The sequence below is a fragment of the Magnolia sinica genome, chromosome 3 (assembly GCF_029962835.1).
Source record: "Magnolia sinica isolate HGM2019 chromosome 3, MsV1, whole genome shotgun sequence".
In the NCBI taxonomy this organism is placed as follows: Eukaryota; Viridiplantae; Streptophyta; class Magnoliopsida; order Magnoliales; family Magnoliaceae; genus Magnolia; species Magnolia sinica.
The window spans coordinates 107,454,056-107,477,489 of NC_080575.1; the positions used below are offsets into that span (position 1 = coordinate 107,454,056).

Here is a 23,434-nt window from a genome sequence, read left to right on the forward strand (position 1 = left end):
TTGGGGGGGGGGGGGGGGGGTTTAAAATGTAATCCTCATAACCAGCAATTTATAATATCTAATACATAATTACTATTTAACTAAAATGAGATGAACTCATTTTTAAGTGGCTACCAAATTACAGGTCTTTCGGCGTACATTTATCAGTAGATTTTATTTGCATCCTATTCTGAGCACAGCAATTCCACATATGGGTTTTCAATATTTCCTATAGTTTTGGATGTTATGTCATCCACATGCGCATGTGGTCCCATGGACGAAGAATGCCTGCGTGTAAATCAATATGAGTTTTGAAATGTGGCTCAAGCATGCTAGTCTACACAAACCAATGGTGGGCGCATCCCATCCCCATTGTTCTCTTTGGTGTGTTCCGTGAGTTGTGAATCCCATCCCCATTGTTCCCTTTGGTGTGGTCGGTGAGTGTGAATCTGTCTGAGTCTTTTCGTAAGGATCTAACATTGACAAAACCAGCGTGATGGATGGGAAGAGTGGATTTGACAAATAAAACATGGTGGGCCCAGAGAGCTTGGGTGCCTTATGTGCTCCCTAATACAGGGCTGTAGATGATTCCAGTTGGAGAAACACGTTCTTTGTCCTTTACTGAGCATCTACAGACTACAATATATAAAGCCAATAGCTTTGGGCATTTTTGCCCTCCCAATTAGTCTTCAGGATATTGGTTAAGAAAGATATTTGTCATAAAAATGTACCTAATGGACAAGAATGGTTGAGATTTTGCCTCACAATGGATTGCTTAGATTAAACACGCTTCACCTTTTTTCTTTTCTTTTCTTTTCTTTTCTAATATTGTAGCCGGCATGGCATCACTTCTCTTCTCTGCATGTAGCCCATATGAAGAGGAGACCCTGGGATGTGGGGCCCACCTTGGATGTGGCCCATTCATCATTATGGCCCGATCTTTGATGTGCACCATTCATTATATAGGGCCCACCTTTAATATTAGTCATCCATTAATTGGAGCCCATCATCAATATCCACTACCTATAATGTGGAGCCCACCTTTGATGTGGACCGTCCATCATGTGGGCCCCACCTCTGATGTGGTCCGTCTATCATGCAGGGCCCACCTTGGACATGGGTCACTCATCATTAGGGCTGGCCTTTGATGTGGACAGTCCATCATGTGGGGCCTACCTTGATATGGATCATCATGTGAGGCCCACCATTGTTAATTTCCCATCATGTGGAGGCCAGCTTTGATGCGAACTATCCATCATGTGGGCCCCACCTTCAATGTGGGGTTCACCTTGGATGTGGGTCATTCATCGTTAGAGGCCAAACTTTGATGTCGACCGTCCATCATGTGGAGCCCAACTTCAATGTCCACTGCCCATCATGCAGAGCCTTTGACGTGGACCAACCATATATGAGCCCACATTAATACGAGGTCATCCATTATGTGGGTCCCAACTTTTATGTGAACTCTCCACCATATGAGCCCCACCTTCAATATGGACAGTCCACCACGTGGGGCTGCTTTGATATGCACTGTAGGACCGAACCTCTTTAACATGTACTGTGAGAGAGAAGTAGAAAATTCATATATGTGAAAAGGCTAAAAAAAATTACTTATTAAGATAAATAGCTTTTGGCATATAAGTTACTTTTACAATTATACTTATTAAAATTAACTTAAGTGAAAAAAGTAACTTAAATACGTATCAAAAGTTAAATGATAACTTATTTGGTGGTATCCAAACGGTCTCTCGGGGGTGAGACTTAGACTTGTTGCTAGACCTGGCTCTGCCCTAGCCCGGCCTCTAGAGGGCTGGTGGGGGCCTATTTAGCCTATTATAGGCTGGAGCAGGTCTTAGGACCGGCTGATCTCGTCTTGGCCTTAGCTCAGCCCATTGCCACCGGTAGTTCCCTCATTGGCTCATTGCTCCACTTGCGTCCCCATGAGACAAACACTCAACAAAATCTCTGTGCGTTTCACTGTGAGATGTGCATGTGAGATCTGATCTGTTCATCATTTGTGCCGGCTCATGTTGCAAGGTGACCCAAAAATCATGCGGATCAAAAACCCAAGTGCACTGCACCGTGGGTAACAGTTAAGACGGGATGTACACCATTGATTAGGCTGGAATTTATTTTTCTCCTTCAACCTGGATGAACTCAACTAATTAAGTGGTTGGGTGTAATATAAATATGACGGTGGGTCCAGAAAGATTTAAAGTTTGGGCTAGCAACTTACCCACATCACGGTGGCCTCACATAGCCTTTACTTGCACCACGTGCTTTTTCCAGGTACTGTTAAATGCGGAGACTTGCCGGTCATAGCGCTATGGAGCGAAGCTGTAAAACATAGGTCGCTTTTGGTGCCCGCTTGGTGTGAATGCATTGACATGCACAACTGATAGAAGACAATGTAACCATAAACAGAATGATATGAGAGAGAAAACAGGCGTACGAGAAAGACAATTTTATTATTCCTTTTCCATCTGTTTAAGAACATTCACGTGGCATTGTTGCAATGCAATCCGGATGGTCACAACACCTGCAATGGACTCCTGCAACCTGACAGGTCTACTGAAAAAGCCCCCTGTTAGATGTGGGCCTTAAAGTGAAAATCAAAGATTTCCTTGCATCAAATGACAATTTTAACCCAAGCATAGTAGGGCCACCATGATGTTTGTGTCATATCCAGTGGATGGATTCCTTTTGTTAGGTCATTTTAGGACATGACAAAACTGGAATGATATCAAAAACTCAAGTGGGCCACACTGCAAGAAATACTAGGAATTGAACACCCACCATTGAATCATCTTGGGGGCCACAGAAGTTTTGGATCACAACGACATTTGTGTTTTCTCATCCATTTGTGAATCACTTTTTGAATGAATCAGACAGCATATAAACATCATGGTTGGGCCCATAAAGGTTTCAACAATGGGTATTTACATCCCCACTGTTTCTCATGGTGTGGCTCACTTCAATTTTGAATCTCCCTCATATCTTAAAATGAGTGATCCGATATCGCATAAATATGACTATGGGCCTATAATGTTGGGGTTATAGAATACGTTTTCAACAAGTGCACACAGTGCTTTTTCATTGAATCATAGTAAGATTGTAAAATTTTATTTATTTATTTAACTTTTAGAGGCGGCAGGAAATCCGAGTCTTATCGCCATCTGAATCATTGATATAGTGGTAGATGGAGCGTGTAAAAACTACATTGGAGCATGATAGTTTACCTTCTGTTTTTTCCTTTGGAATTCGTACTTGGTACTACTTTACTTCAACCCTCCATTTAATGCAATCAACCAATACTCATCTACAGTCAATGAGAAACGCGAGAAATGGTCCAGTGCTCTTAGTTGCCTGTGTTTTGTTAGACAGTTCAATTAATAGATCTGAGCTGTCCATTAAGTATTGGTGTGATGCTTGCATGGTTGCCTATGAAATGTGCTTTGGACCTGGATTGGACAGTCCAAGTGCCCAGTGCAACTAAATACAACCTGAAGAATTGTAACTTATGGTGCTCTGAGAGCATTTCTTGAGACCCCCCCACCCCCACCCCCCCCCCGCTATATAATGCCTTCTAACATGATCGATAGCTTGCACCACTGCATAGACAGCTAACATGACCATAAAGAAATCTCTGTCCCTTGTTTTGCTGCTTGTATGGGCAACGTCAGTTTCTTCCATCGATGCTGCTGCTTCCTTGGAATCCCAAGCTGAAGTGGAAGCTCTACTCAGGTGGAAAGCCAACCTATTGCAAAGAGAAGCACTCAGTTCATGGTCGTTACACCCCAATGCCAATGCTGCTACCAATCAAGATAGCTCTCCATGCAACTGGACTGGAATCTCATGCAATGTCGCCGGAAGAGTAACAGAAATAAGCCTACAATATGCGGGTTTGCAAGGTAAACTTGATAACTTGAGATTCTCCTCCTTCCCCAACCTGGTCCATGTCGTTCTTGACCACAATGCACTCTTTGGAACCATCCCAACTCAAATTGGCACTCTTTCTGAATTAATCACCCTTGAGCTTTCTTCCAATCAGTTTTCTGGTTCAATTCCTAAAGAGATAGGAGAGTTGAAGAAGCTGACGATGGTAAACTTGTCAAATAACCATATAACAGGTTCTATCCCATCATCTTTAGGAAACTTGACTAAGCTCGTTAACTTAATCATATCTGATAATCAGATATCTGGTTCAATTCCTCAACAAGTAGGAAATCTCAAATTTCTGGATCAGCTAGACGCATCCACTAACCTGCTAAATGGTTCCCTTCCTGCCACTCTCGGAAACATGACCAACCTTCGCTTGTTAGTCCTCCGCAACAATAAAATTTCTGGCCCCATCCCAAGTGAAATAGCCAACCTTAAAAAACTGATGCAGTTTCACGTGTGCAACAACAGTCTAACAGGTTCCATTCCTTCTAATCTAGGAAACATGACCACACTCAATAGCTTGCTGCTCTTTGAAAATCACTTCCATGGCTCAATTCCTCCACAGATAGGAAATCTCTACCAATTAGCTAATCTAAGATTGTTTGATAACAACCTCACTGGTCCAATTCCTCCATCTCTGGGAAATTTGAGTCACCTAACCTATCTCTCCCTATTTCAAAATCAGCTCACTGGTCCAATCCCTCCATCTCTTGGAAATCTGACAAGCCTAACTACACTTGTTCTCTTCGATAATCTGTTATCTGGTTCAGTACCCCCAGAAATCTCAAATCTAACACGTTTGGAGAGGCTATATTTTGGTTACAACAACTTCACTGGTCACCTACCTCATGTATGCCAAAGCATATCATTAACGCACTTCACTGCCCATAACAACCATTTCACTGGTCCCATCCCTGAAAGCCTGAGAAACTGCACTACCTTAATAAGAGTCCGGCTCGAGCATAATCGGCTCACGGGAAATATATCCCAAGTTTTCGGAGTATATCCTAGTTTAGAGTACATCGATCTGAGTTATAATAAATTGCATGGTGAGCTGTCACCAAAATGGGGACAATGTCAAAACCTGACGCTGCTAAAAATCTCTGATAACAATCTCACTGGTAGAATTCCGCCACAGATTGGGCAGCTAAGTCAGCTGCAAAAAATCGACCTGTCTTCAAACAACCTACAAGGAAAGATTCCTAGTAGCCTGGGGAGTTTGTCCATGCTTTACAACTTGAGTTTGCAAAACAACCAATTATCTGGTTGGGTACCGGGTGAAATTGGAAAACTATCCAATTAGGCAATTCTTGACCTATCAAAGAACAAGCTGAGTGGGCCGATACCACAGCAACTGGGGGACTGCTCCAAATTGCAGTATTTGAGCATGAGTGAGAATTATTTGAATGGAAGCATTCCGTTTCAGATTGGTAATCTAATACACCTACAAATTACCTTGGATCTCAGCTGTAACTTCCTTTCGGGAGAGATAAGCCAACAACTTGGGAAACTGCAAATGCTGGAAAAACTAAATCTCTCCCACAATTCACTCTCAGGTTCCATCCCATCATCTTTCAAAGAGATGATCAGTTTATCTTCCATCGACTTTTCATACAATGATTTGGAGGGCCCTCTCCCCACTGGCAAAGCCTTCCATCTGGCACCGTCAAGGGCATTCATCGAGAACAAAGGTTTATGCGGTGAAGCAAAAGGCATGCAACCTTGTAATTCCTCTTTTATAAAGCCTCACAATGGGAAGAAAGACCACAAGATTGTGATCATTTTTCCTATCATGGCAGCCTTATTTCTTATACTTGTATTTGCCACCATTTTTTCCATTTTCCTACAAAGATCCCACAGAACAAGAAATGCAGAGAAACAGGACTTAGAAGTGAAAAATGGAAATCTATTTGCAATATGTAATTTCGATGGAAAGATTGCATATGAAGACATCATCAGGGCAACGGAGGATTTCAATTGCAAATATTGCATTGGGGCTGGAGGATATGGAAGGGTTTATAAAGCAGATCTACAGATGGGTCAGGTGGTTGCTGTGAAAAAACTTGACTCGTCACAAGGTGGTGAACAAGCTGATCAAAGAAGCTTTGAAAAAGAGATACAAGCATTAACAGAAATTCGACATCGCAACATCGTGAAGCTCTATGGGTTTTGTTCCCATGCTCGGTGTACATTTTTGGTGTACGAGTACATGGAAAGGGGAAGCTTAGCTAGCATCCTCGGTGGCAATAAAGAAGGAGCTGTAGAATTGGATTGGGTGAAGAGGATGAAAGTTATCAAAGGAGTAGCCGATGCTTTATCATACATGCACCATGATCGCACTCCTCCTATAGTTCATCGGGACTTATCAAGTAAAAACATTTTGTTGGGTTTAGAATTTGAGGCCTGTGTCTCTGACTTTGGCACCGCAAGACTTATAAAGCCAGATTCATCGAATTGGTCCACACTCGCAGGCACTTATGGATACATAGCTCCAGGTATGCACTTATGGTAATGTTTCTTGAATTTTCTAGTACTTGTTTATGTTAGATAATTTCATGGAACATGGAATGTCTAAATGTAGTGATAAACATGACTTCAAAAAGTTGCTTCTATTTCAATTGTTCCTTGAAATGCTTAATGACCATCACATTTCCATGAATTTGCTATTTGTCCCTAGAGAAACTAATTTAAAGTCGCATATTATTTAAAGCATTTTCAATATATATATATATATATATATATATATATATATATATATATATATCATTTAGTGGTGAAAATGGGATGGCCAGGCTAGATTCTATAAGGCCCAAGGCCCAAGCCTGAAAAAATTGATTGGGCTTGGGCCTGATCCTCCCCAGATTGATCAAAACTCTATCTCCATGGTGAATGTTCCTAATCCATCCCTTGATTAGGTGAGCCACACATTGATAAAAATGCAAACCATGTTCTATATGTAAGATGCATGTGCAGCCTACTGGGCCGAGATAGGTCTCGCTAAAATGACCAAGCCAAGCCCGGCCCAAAAAAATTGATATACAGAATGCCAATTTTTTTTTCAAAAAAAAAAAGGAAAAAAAAAAGAAAAGAAAAAAAGGAAAGAAGGGTTTTATGTACATTTCACACCAATTCAAATCAAACTCTCCCAAAAGAGCAACCCACAAAACCACCCTCATAAACAAAGTTCCACTCACCCGTAAACATATCTACCAGGTTTCACGAGTTATCCACACGTGTAGATCCCAATCCCTCTACATGGCGACCATGTTGCTTGATGCTGACCATATGTCAAGTGGGTCCCACCATTTAGAAGCCACAGCCGAAAGATCAGGCCAGTCCGGTCATCTACATTGCACGGACCACATGATGGACAGCTCAGATTGTTGACATGTGTTCTAGCTTGGCATGTATGTCTCAATATGATGAATGATACGTGTAACATTAAAATACTCTCATATGCAACCATAAGTTTGTGTGGGGGCCCACTATGGTGTGTATATTTCCCCCAACCCATTCATTAGGTGTGACTCGTCAAGATCAACATACACTCTAAAAATAAGCCTGATTCAAAACTCAGTTGGAACACAACACATGTAAATCGAGGTTTTAGGAGTGGTTTAGTTCTTCTTGGTATGGCGCACTTGACATTTGAATCAGGTTCATTTTCGGGCTATACTGTGAATACAAGAAGGCCCACCTGATGGCCGTAGTGGATGTCAAACACATAAAATGTTCTTGAGTGGTTTAAGTGCTGCATACAATGGGTGTCTCACCAGACTCAGGTCTGAGCGGAAGTAAGCATATATAGCATCAAGTACCGATGGATGTAGGTTTTGAAACATGATCTTATTTTTATGTTTTGTGCAGAGTTTGCTTACACAATGAGAGTTACTGAGAAATGCGACGTATATAGCTTTGGTGTTGTAGCATTTGAAGTGATAATGGGAAGGCATCCTGGAGATCTCCTCTCATCGTTGGCAACGTCTGGTGGCCAAGATATACTGCTGATGGATGTATTGGACCAACGCCTCCCTCCTCCCACGCTTGAAAACATGAAGGGTTTGGTTGCTACAGCCACTTTGGCACTTGCATGCTTACATACCAACCCTCAATCTCGGCCATCCATGCGCCACGTGTCTCACGAGCTATCCACTAGCAAGGCCCCGCTCCTTGGTGCTTTCCACACGATTACGTTGGGTCAACTGTTAGATGCACAGACATAAAAGGTTTGCTAACCGTGTACGCTTGTGTCAGGTACACATGCTAATATGGAACAGGCATGTGAGATCCAACCTTCCATCAGGTGGGCCATACTGTTCGGATCTTTTGTCCTAGAACACAAGTGGGCAAATATGTATATGATTTACAGGACATAAGAATGGCTGATATTATGCACTGAACATAAGAATGGTTGAAACAAAATTTCATCTACTCTGTGCATTGTGGTCCACCTTGAAGAGGGGAATGTCCTGATTTTCAGCCCAAAAGATGTTAACGGTGTTGTGCACCTGATGGAAAGCTCGGATCTGGCACAGTTGTTCCATATTGGCATGTGTGGTCAATAAAAGGAAAGCTCTACCATCTAAATTTATTACCATGTGCTCTCCATGAATTCAATGAATCCGTTCATCTGTTAGATCCTCCATGAATGGATCATAATCCAGAAAATCACATGGGTAAGATAATCCGAGCTGCTGATTGAAGAAGTTCTGCCTATTGAATATTGACCAATGATAGGACTTAATTTCATCTAGGAAGTCTCCTAAATCTTTCATGGAGCAGCTAGGATCTGGGATTTTTGGGATACAATGGATCCATGATTGGGGCAGATGAATGGTGTGAATCTCATACATATATACCATATGTACAAAGATTTGAGTGCTTGATAAATGACTTGGATATCAATGACCAGCACTGATAATTCAACAAATGCTACACCAAATTATTAAAGTATGAGTCACGTGTTTACTTCAAAATTTATTAATCGAGTCCAAATATATTTTTGTGCTCTGTACAGGGATTCGATTTTTGAGGGATGGCAACTCCTGGTTCAAGTGAAGCATGTGGTTTCGTGGAATAAAACAGGGCCCTCTGGCTTGTAATCGTAGCTTACATTGTTATGCTTTGGTCCACTTTATTTTCTTTTGTTCAAGTCTTTTCCCTTTTAGTTGTGGTCTTTGCTTATGTTTCCTCCTATTTGTATTTTCTTATTTTACTTTTAATAAATTTATAGGTGGTATGCTCTCACCTTTAAAGAAAAAAGAAAGTTCAAATATATTTAGCACCTCCAATCACATGTGTAAATATTGATATTGAGCTCAGTAAGATTATGTGTCTTTACAAAAATGAAGACAACTTCATATGACCACCATGAAGTTTTTGTCACTCAGGCCATGATCATGAAATCTTTCTCCATTTCTATGGTTGGTCATCCATCTCAATCTTAGTATAAACTCACTCCTTGGAACCATTCCATCCCATTCGGCACACTTTCCAAACTTGCATTCCTAGATTTGTCATCCAATAAACTCCCCTATAACCTACTTCTTTCACTATCTAATCTTTATGCATTTCTGAGCTACACATTTCTAGTAACATGCTAACTAGCAAAATATCTTCTCATCTCTTTGCCAATTGGACCAGACTCATCTCCCTTAAACTTCATACCAATCAACTCGGTGGAAAAATTCCATCCCAAGTTGGTACAATGAGAAATTTCCATCACTTGCACCTCTTCCAAAATCAGATAATTGGTTCGATAACTCCAGAAATAGGAGCAGTTAAAGGTTTAGCTTCTCACCCTAAGATTGCAAAACAAACAATCGTGCAGGTTTTATCCCTCCCATCTCTGGGTAATTTGAGCCAGCTGATGTATCTGCATGTCTTTGAAACACAAGTTTCAGGTCCCATCCCTGGGGAAATAGGAAATATGAAGAATTTGGAAGAAACGCACATGGCCTTGAACAATCTAAACAACTACCTGCACCTCAAACTGTATCATCTAGACTTGTCCAGTAACCTTCTAACTGCTTCTTTGCCTTCTACTTTAGGAAATTTGACTGAGCTTTCCTTCTTATACCTCTGCGAGAATCAGATTTCAGGCCCGATGGCTCAAGAAATGGGCAATCTTAAAAATCTGTACCATCTACAGATATGCATGTGGTAATTGTCTAACAGGTTTCATTCCTTCCACTGTTGGAAACTTGACCAAACTTGCAAGTTTACTGCTCTTTAAAAATCAGATATATGGCTCCATTCCTCCAGGGAAAGAAAATCTCAACAACCTAGCTGATCTAAGTTCGTCCACAAACAACCTCAACGGTCCAATCCCTCCATCTTTTGGAAATTTGGGTCACGACCCATTTGAAGTCAGGCTAGTTGGTCCGGCTCAGGTCTATTTAGTTTTAATAGATAAATTACATACATTTAATATATATTGATTATTCTAGCAAAACAAATGAGGTTTCCTATTCCACGCACATGTTGGAGAGACCATTTACAAAACATGCGCATATCAAAGTGGCACGTTTGTGCGATCTAATCCATCCTTCAGTAGGCACAACTATGTATAAATGCTCTTATTTGTGATAAACTCAACTTAAAGCCCAGATCCAAACACTCAATGAGCACCCGAACCCGAGCGAATTTGGGTCTGGACCTTTAAGAACTAGACCCGGGCGGGAAGGACCCAAATCCGGCAATACATGAACTCGGCTTAGACCGAGTACAGGTACTATTGGACCCTTGGCTGAATGCAATATGGAGAATAAAAGAGGATCTCAATATATTGTAGGATTTTGGTTATTATTATTATTTTTTTCTCTAAACAAAATTTCGCAAAATAATTAAATATTTATTTTCAAATCAGTTATTGAACAGAAAATGGAAAGAATGATTCTGTAGGTTGGAGGAATACAATCAATCATACGGCCTGATATATACAGGGGCAAACAGAGCCCAACGAAAAACAGCCGAAATATCAAGGAAAATTTTTTTTTGAAATATCACAGAAAATAACGTTTAGGAAGATTAAAAGGGATAATGACGATCACCTGACTCATAACATTTTTGTGATGTTTTGGATTTGATGGTATCAGAGACAGGCGGTAGCTCGCTTTGACAAATCGCCAAACTCCTTGCAAGCATTGTCTTCAGACTGCCGAAAACGACACAAATCAACCATTCCAACAGATTCTCCGTGCTTGGCAAATGCCTGCGCTATATAGGCTGCAACAGAAAAGCCCTGTGGGGCCACCGTGTTATCCGTGTGGAATCCACTCCGTCCATCAGCGTCGCCAGATCATGTTACTTTAGTAGGCAAAAATCGACTAGATTCAACACTCAAGTGAGCCACACCACAAGCATCAGTGGGGACTGACTACCCACCATTGAAACCTTATTGGGGCACACAGAACCGATATTTGTGTTTTCCTTTCATGATGGTGGGAATTAGCTTATGAAGTGGTTGGATGGCATATAAGCATAACGGTAAGCCTCAGTAAGGTTCCAATGGCGAGTGTTTCCTTCCTTTCCCACTGTTTCCTTTTGTGTGGCCCACTTGGTCATGTATCTTACTCATTTTTGGATTTTCATCCAAAAATAAGCTGGTGGAACTGATGGACGAAGTGGATTTCACGCGGACTTCTCGGTGGGCCTCACAGGGCTTTGTGTTGCAGGAAACTGCCGTTCACCTCCACACCGGACTAAGATTTGCAGGTGATCGTCACTTGTAGCCATTCATCCAGAAGAGGGCATTTTGTGGTGGATTGAAATACTGTTCTTGATCAACGACCGAAACTCATTTTGTTTTATTTCGTGAGGGCAGGAAGAAAAAAGGACTTCTAAAAAGAAAAAACAAATTTGGGAATTTTACAAAATAACACCTCATCATTAGCAGAGGTGTACACCAACCGAGTTAGCTCAGTTAACTCGCCCGACTCGACTTAAGAAAGCTTGATTCGACTTGGTTCGAAACTGAGTTTGAGCGAGTCAGAGTTGATTTTTAGAGCTCGGAAAAATTTTGAGCCTTGTCCAGCTGATTTTTGGAGTTCAAAAAATTTTTTGGCCAAGTTCAGGCTTGTCCGAGCTTGAATTGACTGCAATTGAACCTCAACTCAAATCGTACTCAAAACGAATCAGTTTGGTAACTCCATTATTTTGACATTGACATTACTCACCGACGGTTTGATGAAACGACTTAATGAAATGTTGTTTTGGGTGCATAGATTCTCCACAATATTGGCTGGTGGCAAGGAAAGTATGGATATGAAACAAATCACTAACCAAAAAAAAAAAAAAAAACCTTGATAAAATGCAGTAAATCCAAAATGTAGGTGGTCCGGATTAGGTGATCTCCATACAAGGAAAACCTATTGTCGCAAACCTCTATGGAGTCTGCCTTTGATGAATGACTTAAATCAGTGAGTGGGCCCCTTGATGGATGGCCCATGCCAATGGTAGGTTCGGTGGGTTGAGATCCTACCTCCGCAAAGTGGAAGGAAAAGAGGTAAGAGTAAGAGTAATCTACTTGTCACGTACTCAAGCTTGACATTGTTTCTTTTTCGTTTTAATAACGTTACATTGGGCCCACAAAGATGCTTATGCAAGATCCCCACCAATCGTCAACTTTGCCCGACCACGTTGGGCTATGTGCCCAAATATGAAGTAGATCCAAATCACAAGTGACCACACATTGATAGGTTAGGAATTGTTATTGATTCGAAATTTTAAAATCAATTTAAATCTCTCAATGTTAAACAGGGTAAGAAACTAGGATCTCTCGTTTCCCTTATTTTATATAAAAACCTTCAAATGTCAATTTAGCCCATTCCTACTGTCCGTTTGTGACAGCACTTTAGCATGACCCCATTTTACATGCTCTATTAGCAGATAAAATTTGGGCCTTAATCACGGAAGGATTGACCAAGATGTCATTTTAATAGATTATGTCTAGTTGTAATTCAAAACAACGTTTATCAACATTTATGTGAAAACTAATTAGTAGTTTTGATGAAGTATATTTTATGATCTTCCAAATGAATAGTTTATTTTGATATTTAGTTAGCTCTTTTGGCAGATACAATTATAATAGATAGTCAAATGAATGGCTAAAATTAAAGTATGATTAGGGGTTTAATCATGTATATAGGTCATTGTACAGTCAATTTTGTAAATGGATACATACGAAGTAGTTTATGTTAAGAATATACACCTTTAAACTCAAGTGACTTGTTCACATATGTAAATTACTTAAATTGTATATTTAATGGTTGTTTAAGCCTATTTATAAATGTAAAACAAGATGAGCGGATCATAATTTTAATTTGATATGTGAACGAACAGATATGGAGATCTAGTGGTTAATTTACCATGATTGGGTGGTCCAAATTCAAAATGGACGGTCAAATGTCTCTATATATCTACCTGTGAATGGTTGATTTAACGGTTAGTTTGATGAACTCTCGAATATTTTAGGATATATGAAGGCCCTGCGTTCACTATGATGAGAAAGTGCACTCAAGTGTGTGTAGGGGTGTACACGAACCGAGCTAGCTCGGTTAGCTTGCTCGACTCAACTCGAAGAAGCTCGATTCGACTTGGTTTGAAGCCGAGTTTGAGCTGATTTTTTGAGCTCGAAAATGAGTTCGAGCAGGCCCCAGCTTGACTCGACTCAGATCGAATCTGGCTCGAATCCAGCTCAAATTGAACTCGGATCGAACTGGTTTGGTGACTCGGTTACATTGCCATTGATGTTGCACACCGATTGTTTAATAAAATGACTTAACGAGATGTGGTTGGTGGCAAGGAAGGTTTGGCTTGTGGCAAGGAAGGTTTGGCCGGTGGCAAGCAAGGTATGTACATTAAACAAATACCTTCTCTCTCTCTCTCTCTCTCTCTCTCTCTCTCTCTCTTTGGTTTTTATGTTACTTAGAAGGTGTTTGATAAAACACCTGTAAAACTATTGCCTCTGTTTGTAAAACAGTGGGTTTTTGAAGTTGCAGTTCAGGTGTTTGTGGAAATGCCTCAATGGTGAACTGGGCTCGATCTTGGCTCGAACTCGGCCTGTGCTAGCCCGAGCCGTTGACCGAACCGAGCTGAGCTGGCCAGTCAAGCTAGAGGACTGAGCCGAGCCGAGTTCGAGCTGAGGTCAGCCAGTGTTCGAGCCGAGTCGAACTGAGGCTAGCTCGACTCGGTTCGACTCGCTATACACCCCTAAGTGTGTGTTTGTGAGTTCATTTGCACCTGCAAGTGTTTAACATATCTAAATAAAAGTTTAAGTGCAGGTTTAGGAATCCTACACACGTGTATACTACTTGGATTCTAATGGTAACACTCGAGAATTTTAAATATTCAAGTATTAAAAAGATCAAGGTGTTATATGGAATACATATAATAGTTAATTTATATTTAATTTTTGACATGATGGACACCTAAATATCCTAAAACATAAATATTTTAATAATTCATTCTTTTGCTATTTGGGGCATAATCCATCCACGGTAAGATCCATCAAATCAATCATTTGGAATATTTTTATAATGGAGTTATTGTAATTTTTAAAAATGACATTAACTACCCCCAAAAAAAAAAATTGTTAGTTAAATGTTTACTAAATATATTTATTTCAAATGAGTTTTTTTTTTTTTTTAAAATAAATAATTGAAATAGTGATTCTACTAAACAAGTTTAGTGTAAAACGTTATCTAAAAAAAAAACAAATAACTTATTAAAGTACCTCTCATCTAAAAAGCTCCATCTTTATTATCTTATTAGTATGGGGAGTTACAAACTAAGGGATGTGGGAATGAGCTAGCGCAAGTTGAATGTACTGCAACTACATATCAAGGGACGTGGCTTTGGTGCACTGATGTTGGCGGATCCTTGACTCAGGGGCGGTTATAAGGAGTAGGCAGGTGAAGTAATGGCCTAAGGCCCCCTAATTATGAAGGCCCTATATTATAGCAAAATTAAAATTTCTTAATTATGAAGGTCCTATATTATAACAACATTAAAATTAAGAAGAAAAAAAAAAAAAGCCTGAAATTTTTGAAATAAAATTTATTGAAAGGCCTACAAAATAGGAACGTCTAAAAATTAGTTTACAAATTTGAAATTGAAAATAAAAAACAAATCTTAGAAAATGGCACTGTCAATAATAACATTTTAACTCTATCGTCTCTTTTTAAAATAATAGCATCATTCTCGATAAATTTTTCTCCTAAAACCTAGGACCACAACTACCTACTTTATTGCTAATTAAGTTTTCAAAAAATTAAATTCTAACATTATTTTTCTAAATTAAATTCTAACTTCATTTTTCTAACAATACAGTGGCACACCAATATCTAATTAGATTATTAGTAGTGGAATGTTCTTTTTACTCAGCAGTAAAACAATCGCACAATGTTTGGTCATGAAAGATTAAGATCTTTTGATGATGGTGCTTTAAATATATATATATATATATATATATATATATATATATATATATATATCTATATATATATATCTCGATTTTGAAAATTTTCTTAAGGATGATATGCATTCTGATATTGATGGTTTAGATTTATTTTCAAAATTAAAAAATTTTAAAAGAAGTTGCAAAAACAGAAATTAATACTCCAATTGAAATACTTAATATAATAAAAGAACTAGATTGTTTTCTAAATTGTTTTATTGCATATAGAATACTATTTACCATATCTGTTACAATTGCATCTACAGAAAGAAGGTTTTTCAAAACTAAAAATTATAAAAAATTATTTACAAACAATTATATTTCAAGATAGATTAAACAGTTTAGCAATTTTATCTATTGAAACTGATTTATTGGGTAAACTTGAATACAAAAGTTTAATTAGTAATTTTACATCTAAAAAGGCAAGAAACAAATTTATAGTTTAATTTTGAATTTATTAATTATTATTTTATTTTAATTTTTAAACTAAAAAACTTCACTTTTATGACTTGCCTAAGGCCCCCAAAAATGTTGAGCCGCCCCTACCTTGACTGTGGGGCTACACAATGTGTATCTTATATCCATGCGGTCCATTCATTTTGTGGGTTCATTTTAGGACATGAGACAAAAATGCAGCGGATCCAAATCTCAAGCGAGCCACACAACAGGAAATAGTGGTGGTTGACTATTGAAAATTTCCTGTGAGCCACAAAAGTTTTGAATCAGGCCGATATTTGTGTGATCCCTCATCTAGGTCTGTGAACCTTATCAACAAGTTGGATGGCAAATAAACATTCCCGTGGCTCAAACAAGTTCTTAATGGTGGGTATTCAATGACCAGTTTGGTGGAGTGTAGTCCACGTGAGATTTAGATCTGCTTCATTATTTGGATCATGCACTAAAATAATTTATCAAAGCAGATGGACCACTTGCATATAAGTCACACGCATTACTGTGGGCCCTCTAGTCAAGGATCCATTGAAGCTGTGTCCCGTGTATATCAAGGGTCCCATATATCTAATTTTCAGAAATTATTCAGACTGCATGATTAACAATTTAGAACTCAAACTGCTAAAGAGAAAATATCAAAGGAAAATAATCTAATGATAAAAGTGTATCATCTTCTAATCTGGGTGGTTTTCAAATCGTCTTAGTCTTGGTCCACACGCTGAAAGCTCCTGAGCTAAAGAATCTGGCATGCACATGTATCAGGTGGGCTACACACATACCCGGCCGTCTGCATTCAAATGCATGTGTCACTCTCACTTGCATGAAGAGTAATACACGGCACGTGTACAGAGGGGAATATTGATTAATGTGCTGGATAGCATGTACATGCCCGCTTTGACATGCATCCCCTATCTAAAGGACCCATTTGAAGATTTTGTCGATTGTGTATGTCGACTGCGGAGGATACCCTGATGGTGGTTTCCTCAAAAATCAGTATCGACTGCCTTCTCTTTCATGTTATCATCGGGTCTGTCCCAACAAGGTCCAATGACTGTCGTTTATTGCACGCAATCATCGTGTTAGGCCCAGCAAGTTTAAAGTAGGCTCTAATGCTGGTAGTTAATGTAATTGCCCATACAGCCTCGTCTCTAACCCTTGTTTTGATGTCGCGTCAAACGGAAAGTATTAGGAGGGAGTTGAATCCTTTACAACACCACCGTGAGGCCAACCATGTTGGATGTGTAAAATCCACTCGGTCTATCACGTTCAATCCCCAATGTTAGGTTTGTAGGTCTAAGATGAGCTAAGATCCACAACTCAGATGGGCCACACCACATTGAACAATGGGCCAACCATAGGTTTGTGGGTGGGACCACCATGGTGTGCATCTGTTATCAAACCCATTAATCAGGCGTAACTCATCGGGATGAAGAGAAGAATTTTTTTATTTTTTATTTTTTAAAAAGAGAGCAGGATGCAGTACCCAGGCAGCAACACAATCTGAATATGTAATCATTCTCGCTTGATGGATCGAAGCGGATTGGCTGGTGTACCGCATACCAACTATATAGCTGGTGTATTTACGTCAGCCAGTTCCGTGGGTCACATCATGAGGTATGTGTTATATCCAAACCGTCCATCCATTTTGCGAGCTCGTCTTAATGCTTGAGCCTAAAAATAAGAAAGATGTAAAGATCAAATGGACCACACTTCAAAAAGAAGTGGGGATTGAACGGCTACCATTGAAACCCTTTTGGGGTCACAGAAGTATCGGATCAATATTTTAAAAAAAAAATTTCCTCTTCATCCATCTATTTTTGACCTTATTAACAGATTGGATGAAAAATAAATGTTATGGTGGACCCTACAAAATTTTTAACGGTGAAAATCACTATCCTCGCTGATATTTTTGTTGTGGCCCAATTGTAATTCTTTTTTGTCTAATTCTCTAAAATCATCTCAAAAAATGGATGAACGGTTTGGATATAATAAATACATCATTGTGGGGCCATGTAACTTTGATCTCCTTTGAACCGTTCGTAACTCGGAGCTCGAGGAGCATCGGCACCCGTCTTTACACCAGCTATATAGCTGGTGTGTGGTACATCAGCCAATCCGCTTATCTACACCAGCTATATAGCTGGTGTGTGATACACCAGCCAATCCGCTTCCGATGGACGGAGGTAATTTTACATATGCAACATGGTTGGCCCATAGAGTTGGTGTTTTGCGCCTTGGGAGTTGTAGATCGTGATTCCAGTCTACGAGACCTTGACCCCAACGTGAGTGATGCTTTCATTGCTGGAGGTAGACTCCCCAGGAGTTTCGAACCCGATCAAGGGTTCGAGTACCCATAGGTGGTGAAATTCCACTACGGTGTGAGAGTGTGTGGGGGTGTGTGGGCGTGCGTTAAAGGAAAAAAAAAAAAAAAAAAAAAAACAACAACAACAACAACAACGTGGGTGATGCTTTCATTGCTGGAGGTCTAGAGTCATCCAAAAGACCCGGCAAATCTCTCTCACCTTGACTCTTGACTTCCCTGGAGCCCTCCCTTAAAGGAATGGTTAATTACTTTTGATAGGTCTGACGGACTATCATAATTCATAAGCATGAATTGGAAAACAATACCCGTGTCATATATCTAAATTAAGTTTAACTGTGCAAATCAAGGGACCTCGTTGGAGGCAGGTGCTGGCCCCAAGATCAGGCTAGTTGAGTTCACATTTGTTTCTTCAATTTAGGAGATTCAATATTTTTAATTTTTCTTGTCCACTAGAAATCCATAGATATCCTATCTAATGTGGGAGCCACTAATTGGACGGTTTAATTTCAGTTACCTGTATACCGGCGTACAATTATAAAATAAACATGTACGAAGCTATCAACCATCAAAGTAAAAAATATTCTGCCAAAGGGAGAATTTTGATAATCTGGCACAGGGTGCAATAGATGATATGCAGGCAGTTAGAAGTTACTTAAAAAGTTGCATATCAATAATTTAACTGAATTGTCCAATTAAGGGCCTCATTATAGATGTATCATGAATTAAAACTTTAACGTTTATTTGATAATCTGATTATCAGACGGTTGGACGCTGGACAGCTAATAAGGAAAATTTTCCCTTTGTCCTCATTTCTAATTTTAGGATTATGCCATAGCTATGGTGATTTCAACCATTTGAGTTACGTATGACTAAGCATACAATTTCGGAGTACTCGCGCTTCAAGCATTGCACAACTAGAGTATTTAATAACTCCCCTTAAAAATTAATAAAATAAATTTCCCCAGCCAAAAAATAAGCTAGTATATTGATACAAGAGCCATGGTGTGGATGTGGATTGCCTACCAAGTAACTCGATAGTACTGAGTCAATTTTGTGGGCCCCACTGTGGTGTATGTTTCTTACCCACACAATCCATTGTTTTACCTTTTCATCTTATAGGGCATATGACTAAAATTAAAAAATATATATAAAGCTTAAGTGAACCACAACATAGGAAATAGTGAGAATAATGATGTTCATGTTGAAACCTTCTTAGGGCTTTATTTATCAACAAACCTGTTCATAAGGTTACATAGAAATAGATGAAGAAAGATAACAATATCAACTTGATTTAAAACTTTCATTGCCTTGGAAGTTTTCAACCGTAGGCATCCAATACCCACTGTTTAATGTTGTGTGGTCTATTTACTTTTTAGCATTTTGGTTCAGCTTATCTCTCTCAACCGATGATATGTGGGAGTAAGCATTGTAACTAAATACACACAATCCTGAGTAGTCTACCTGCTGACCATTCCACACTTTTTTTATAAATTTACATTCAATGGCTAAATAAGGGGATCGATTCACCAAATAACAAACTGTGTTAATGCCTCAGTCCACAATTCCCTGTCCAACGCAGCATTACTGATCATGCATTGGGCCTTCTCCAAAAGAATCTGATTCATTCGCTCAGCCACACTATTTTGCTTTTGCATGTGACACACTGTGTTATGCCTCATAATTCTTCTATCTTTATAATATTGATTGATTTCCCTAGAAATGAATTCCCTACCATTATCTGTCCTTAACACTTTCATCTTTCGCCCCTGACTATTTTTTAACAATCACTTTCCGCTGCTTGAAATTGATGAAAACATAAGATTTATTTTTATGAAATAAACCCACACTTTTCTAAAATAATAGTCGATGAACGTGACAAACTATGACAACCCTCCAACAGAAACCACGGGCAAAGGCCCCATACATTAGAATGCATATAATCTAAAAACTCCATACAAACATGTTTTCCAGATTTAAAGGATAACTTTGACTGTTTACCATATATACAGTCCTCACATATACTAAAATCAATGCTTTTAAAAACTGGAATTAAACAACAGTCGAAAAGTACTTTTATGTCTCGCTCGCTCATGTGGCCTAAGCGTGTATGTCATATACGTGCAGACGTGAAATCCACTACAGATGTTACAACTCCTCTCAATTAACTTATAAAGCTTTTCATTCCTCTGTGCCTTCATGATTATGAGTACCCCCTTTGAAACTTTAAGGACATGATCGAAACTAGTGAATTTGTACCCAAGTGCCTCAAGTGCTCCTAAAGATATTAGATAATTCCTCAAATCAAGAATGTATTTCACCTTTGTCAAGATACGCTCCATTACATTAAACATCTTAATGCGTCCCCGATCCAACACCTACTACTTTACATGTATTATCATTGTCCATAAACACCTAGTCATCATCACACTCACTGTAACTAGTGATCCAAATCTTATGAGGGATCATGTGGTACTAAGCCCCCGTATCTAAAATCCATTCTTCATCGAAATATCCGGATTTCGATGCAGTTAGCATGTCACTACCATTTGTATCCTCACTAAATTCCACTGTGTTAGCTTCCGTGAAAGAAATATTTGAATTCTCCTTTATCAATTTAAGATTCTAACAATCCTTCTTCATGTGTCCGGTCATGCCACAATTCCAACACTTTAACTTATTTTTGCCCTTGCCCTTGGATTTAGACCTCGATTATGAAGATCCACTGCCCCGCTTAGAATTTATCCCCCTTATAACCAGTGCATATGTAGAAGCACCCATGCCATCGTTTTCTTTCTCATCGCCTTTGACTAAAGAACTGAGACAATAGTCTTAACACTAATGGTCATTTTACCAATGCACAAAGGATCCTTGAATGACTCGTACGATGTTGTGAGAGAATTCAACAGTATACATGCTTGATACTTATCTTTTATTATCTCTTCCACATCTAACAAATTGCAAATCAACCGATTAAAGTTACTAATGTGGGCCTTAATGTCGCCCCCCTTCTCCATCTTCAGATTGAATAACTATAGCTTCAAGTACAAGCTATAGCTTTAGATTCTCAAGAGATTTCTTTACATAGATATTTTTTAATTTCACTCATGTACTTGCTGCGATTTTCTCTCTTATAATATTATAGATGACCTCATTCATTAAGCACAATTGGATAAATGTACTAACTTTCTTATCCGTCTTATTCCATTCTTCCTTTGTCATAGATTCCGGTCGCTTTTCAAGGATAGCTTCATCTAATCCTTGCTGAAATAAAATACCATTCATCTTAACTTTTCATAGTTTAAAATTATTTTTACCTGATTATTTTTTTTACATTGAACTTTGGGTCAGATGTCATTGATACCTTGCTTTTATATTCAATATATTTCCTAACGTTAACACTGATACCGCTTGTTGGGGAACTAAGGATGCACACGGAGACAAATCAAAGTAGGCTCCACATGATAGGCAATTAATAATGGTGGGCCCCACATAATGGATGATACACATGAAGGTGGGCTTGACATGATGGACAATCCATATTAAAGGTTGGCCTAATGATGAGTCGCTCATATCCAAGGTGGGTCCCGCATGATGGACGACCTACATCAAAGGTGGGCCCACATGATGGATGGTCCACATCAAAGGTGGGTTATGCATGAGGGGCAATGGATATTAAAGATGGGCCCCACATGATGGATAATAACATTAGTGGTGGGCCCCACATAATAGATAATAACATTGATGGTGGGCCACACATAATGGATGACTAATATTGTAACACCCAGGACAAATGTCATGGCGTCCTAGGGCATCCACTAGAGGAATCCGTACAGGACCGCACTAGGCGAGCGCATGAAGCACACGTGCGAGGCCCTAAAAAACTAGGGATAATTGACGTCATGAGTCACCATCACCAAGTTACGGAAGGACGAGGTCATGCTTACGAGGTCATGAACGTAGTCAGACCTGAGCATGACCTATGTCGGAAATGGGTCGCGGGGCTAGCTCTTCCAACAATTTATTGCGATAGACTAAAATGGCCGTGTGTCGCCCATAGAAAATTCACTTAATCCGAAACTATAGGGAATTATAGGCCTCACTGGGCTTGGAGTCCATCGTGGACGGCAGACCCAAACGGTGCCACAAACTGCATAACTTGGACCGTGAAGGTAGTGCTTGAAAGACGCGACTCTCCGAGACCTGAAACCTGAAAACTAAGTAAGTTGGCCCTGCCACTAAAAATGTGAAGTTGCGACTTTCCAACCATTGGATTGCAATCAAACTAGGGTCATGAACCAGGGATATTTCCTTGCTCATATCCGTATAACTGGGGTTGTAATCGAACATCAGTAACCGTCGATCACGAATAAATCCCCCGTGGTCAATCAAGATCTGATTGCCGCCAAATTCGGACCAATCACTTATCTAGTGATGGGGCACCTGCCTATGGCACAAATGGGTCAGTGGACCCTTAGAATAGCCCTATAGGCCAAGATCCAGCCCATTAAAGGCATGCATGTTAGAAAAAGAACTCTTAGGGCCATGTAGACACAAATTTCAGACTATAAAAGCCCAAAAATCACACTCCTTCACTCCCATACGAATTTTTCTGTTGCAAGGGAGAGCGGGAGTGGAGAGAGTAGAAGAAGAGAGCTCCCAAAGGAGCTGGATTTGAGAAAATTCCCTCCTATTACAGCCGCATTGGAGCCCACGACTCCATTGCCGTAGAAAGCGGCCCACCGGCAATAGAGAGGTAATCAATCCAGCCCCTTTCTAGATTTTGGCATCGTAAGCCACTTGCATGCTCACTAACAAGCAAATTCTATTGGCGCAAGGCTCCGATATGCCAACTCACAAAACCGAAATCTTAGGAGCAGCACCACGAACTGTCGAACTACTCCTAGGTGCGGACTATTATCCTTAGGTGACCAATTATCAAACCTAGGTTGTAACTAATAATTGTATATGCGAAATTGGTGTGCATGTTGATTAACAAGTAAATTCCTTAGTAGTTACTTCTTCATAAATTGCCTAATCATGCTTAAAGTAATTAATGATTGTTTTCGTGCTAGATTAAGCCAAGTTATTGAAGTATTGCTCTTCATTTATTTCTCTATCTGTTTTATGAAAAATTGATTCTAATTTGTCTCAAAACCTGTGACGAATTAGGGTAATGTGCCCGCATGTCGTCGCTATGTTTCGATTAAGTTGAATGCCCATGTTTATTGTTATGCATGCTTAAATTTTCTGAGACTAAGAGAAGTTTGATTTCCTATAAAATG

General features: G+C 39.5%; 2 protein-coding genes and 1 long non-coding RNA gene across 4 annotated transcripts in view; 2 read left to right on the forward strand and 1 right to left on the reverse strand.

Annotated features, from left to right (window-relative positions):
* Positions 1-3,607: 3,607 nt before the first annotated feature.
* Positions 3,608-5,224, forward strand: LOC131239057 (MDIS1-interacting receptor like kinase 2-like). The gene has a single exon (XM_058236618.1). The coding sequence runs from the start codon at positions 3,608-3,610 to the stop codon at positions 5,222-5,224; it is 1,617 nt and encodes a 538-aa protein (XP_058092601.1).
* Positions 5,225-5,274: 50 nt separating this feature from the next.
* The window catches only part of LOC131240599 (MDIS1-interacting receptor like kinase 2-like), a 41,407-nt gene continuing 23,247 nt past the window's right edge, over positions 5,275-23,434 (forward strand). Inside the window, exons 1-2 of one of the 2 annotated variants that reach the window (XM_058238909.1) lie at positions 5,275-6,416; positions 7,789-8,147. In XM_058238909.1, coding sequence (XP_058094892.1) covers positions 5,309-6,416; positions 7,789-8,144 — 1,464 coding nt within the window. In that variant the 5' untranslated portion in view covers positions 5,275-5,308 and the 3' untranslated portion in view covers positions 8,145-8,147. Of the gene's footprint in view, positions 6,417-7,788; positions 8,264-23,434 lie in introns of those variants that run through there. The other variant, XM_058238908.1, reaches the window with a different exon arrangement.
* On the reverse strand, positions 7,707-9,209 carry LOC131240600 (uncharacterized). Its single transcript, XR_009168824.1, has 2 exons — positions 8,455-9,209; positions 7,707-8,390 (listed from the first exon to the last, which is right to left on the reverse strand). It is a non-coding gene; the product is annotated as an uncharacterized LOC131240600 (long non-coding RNA).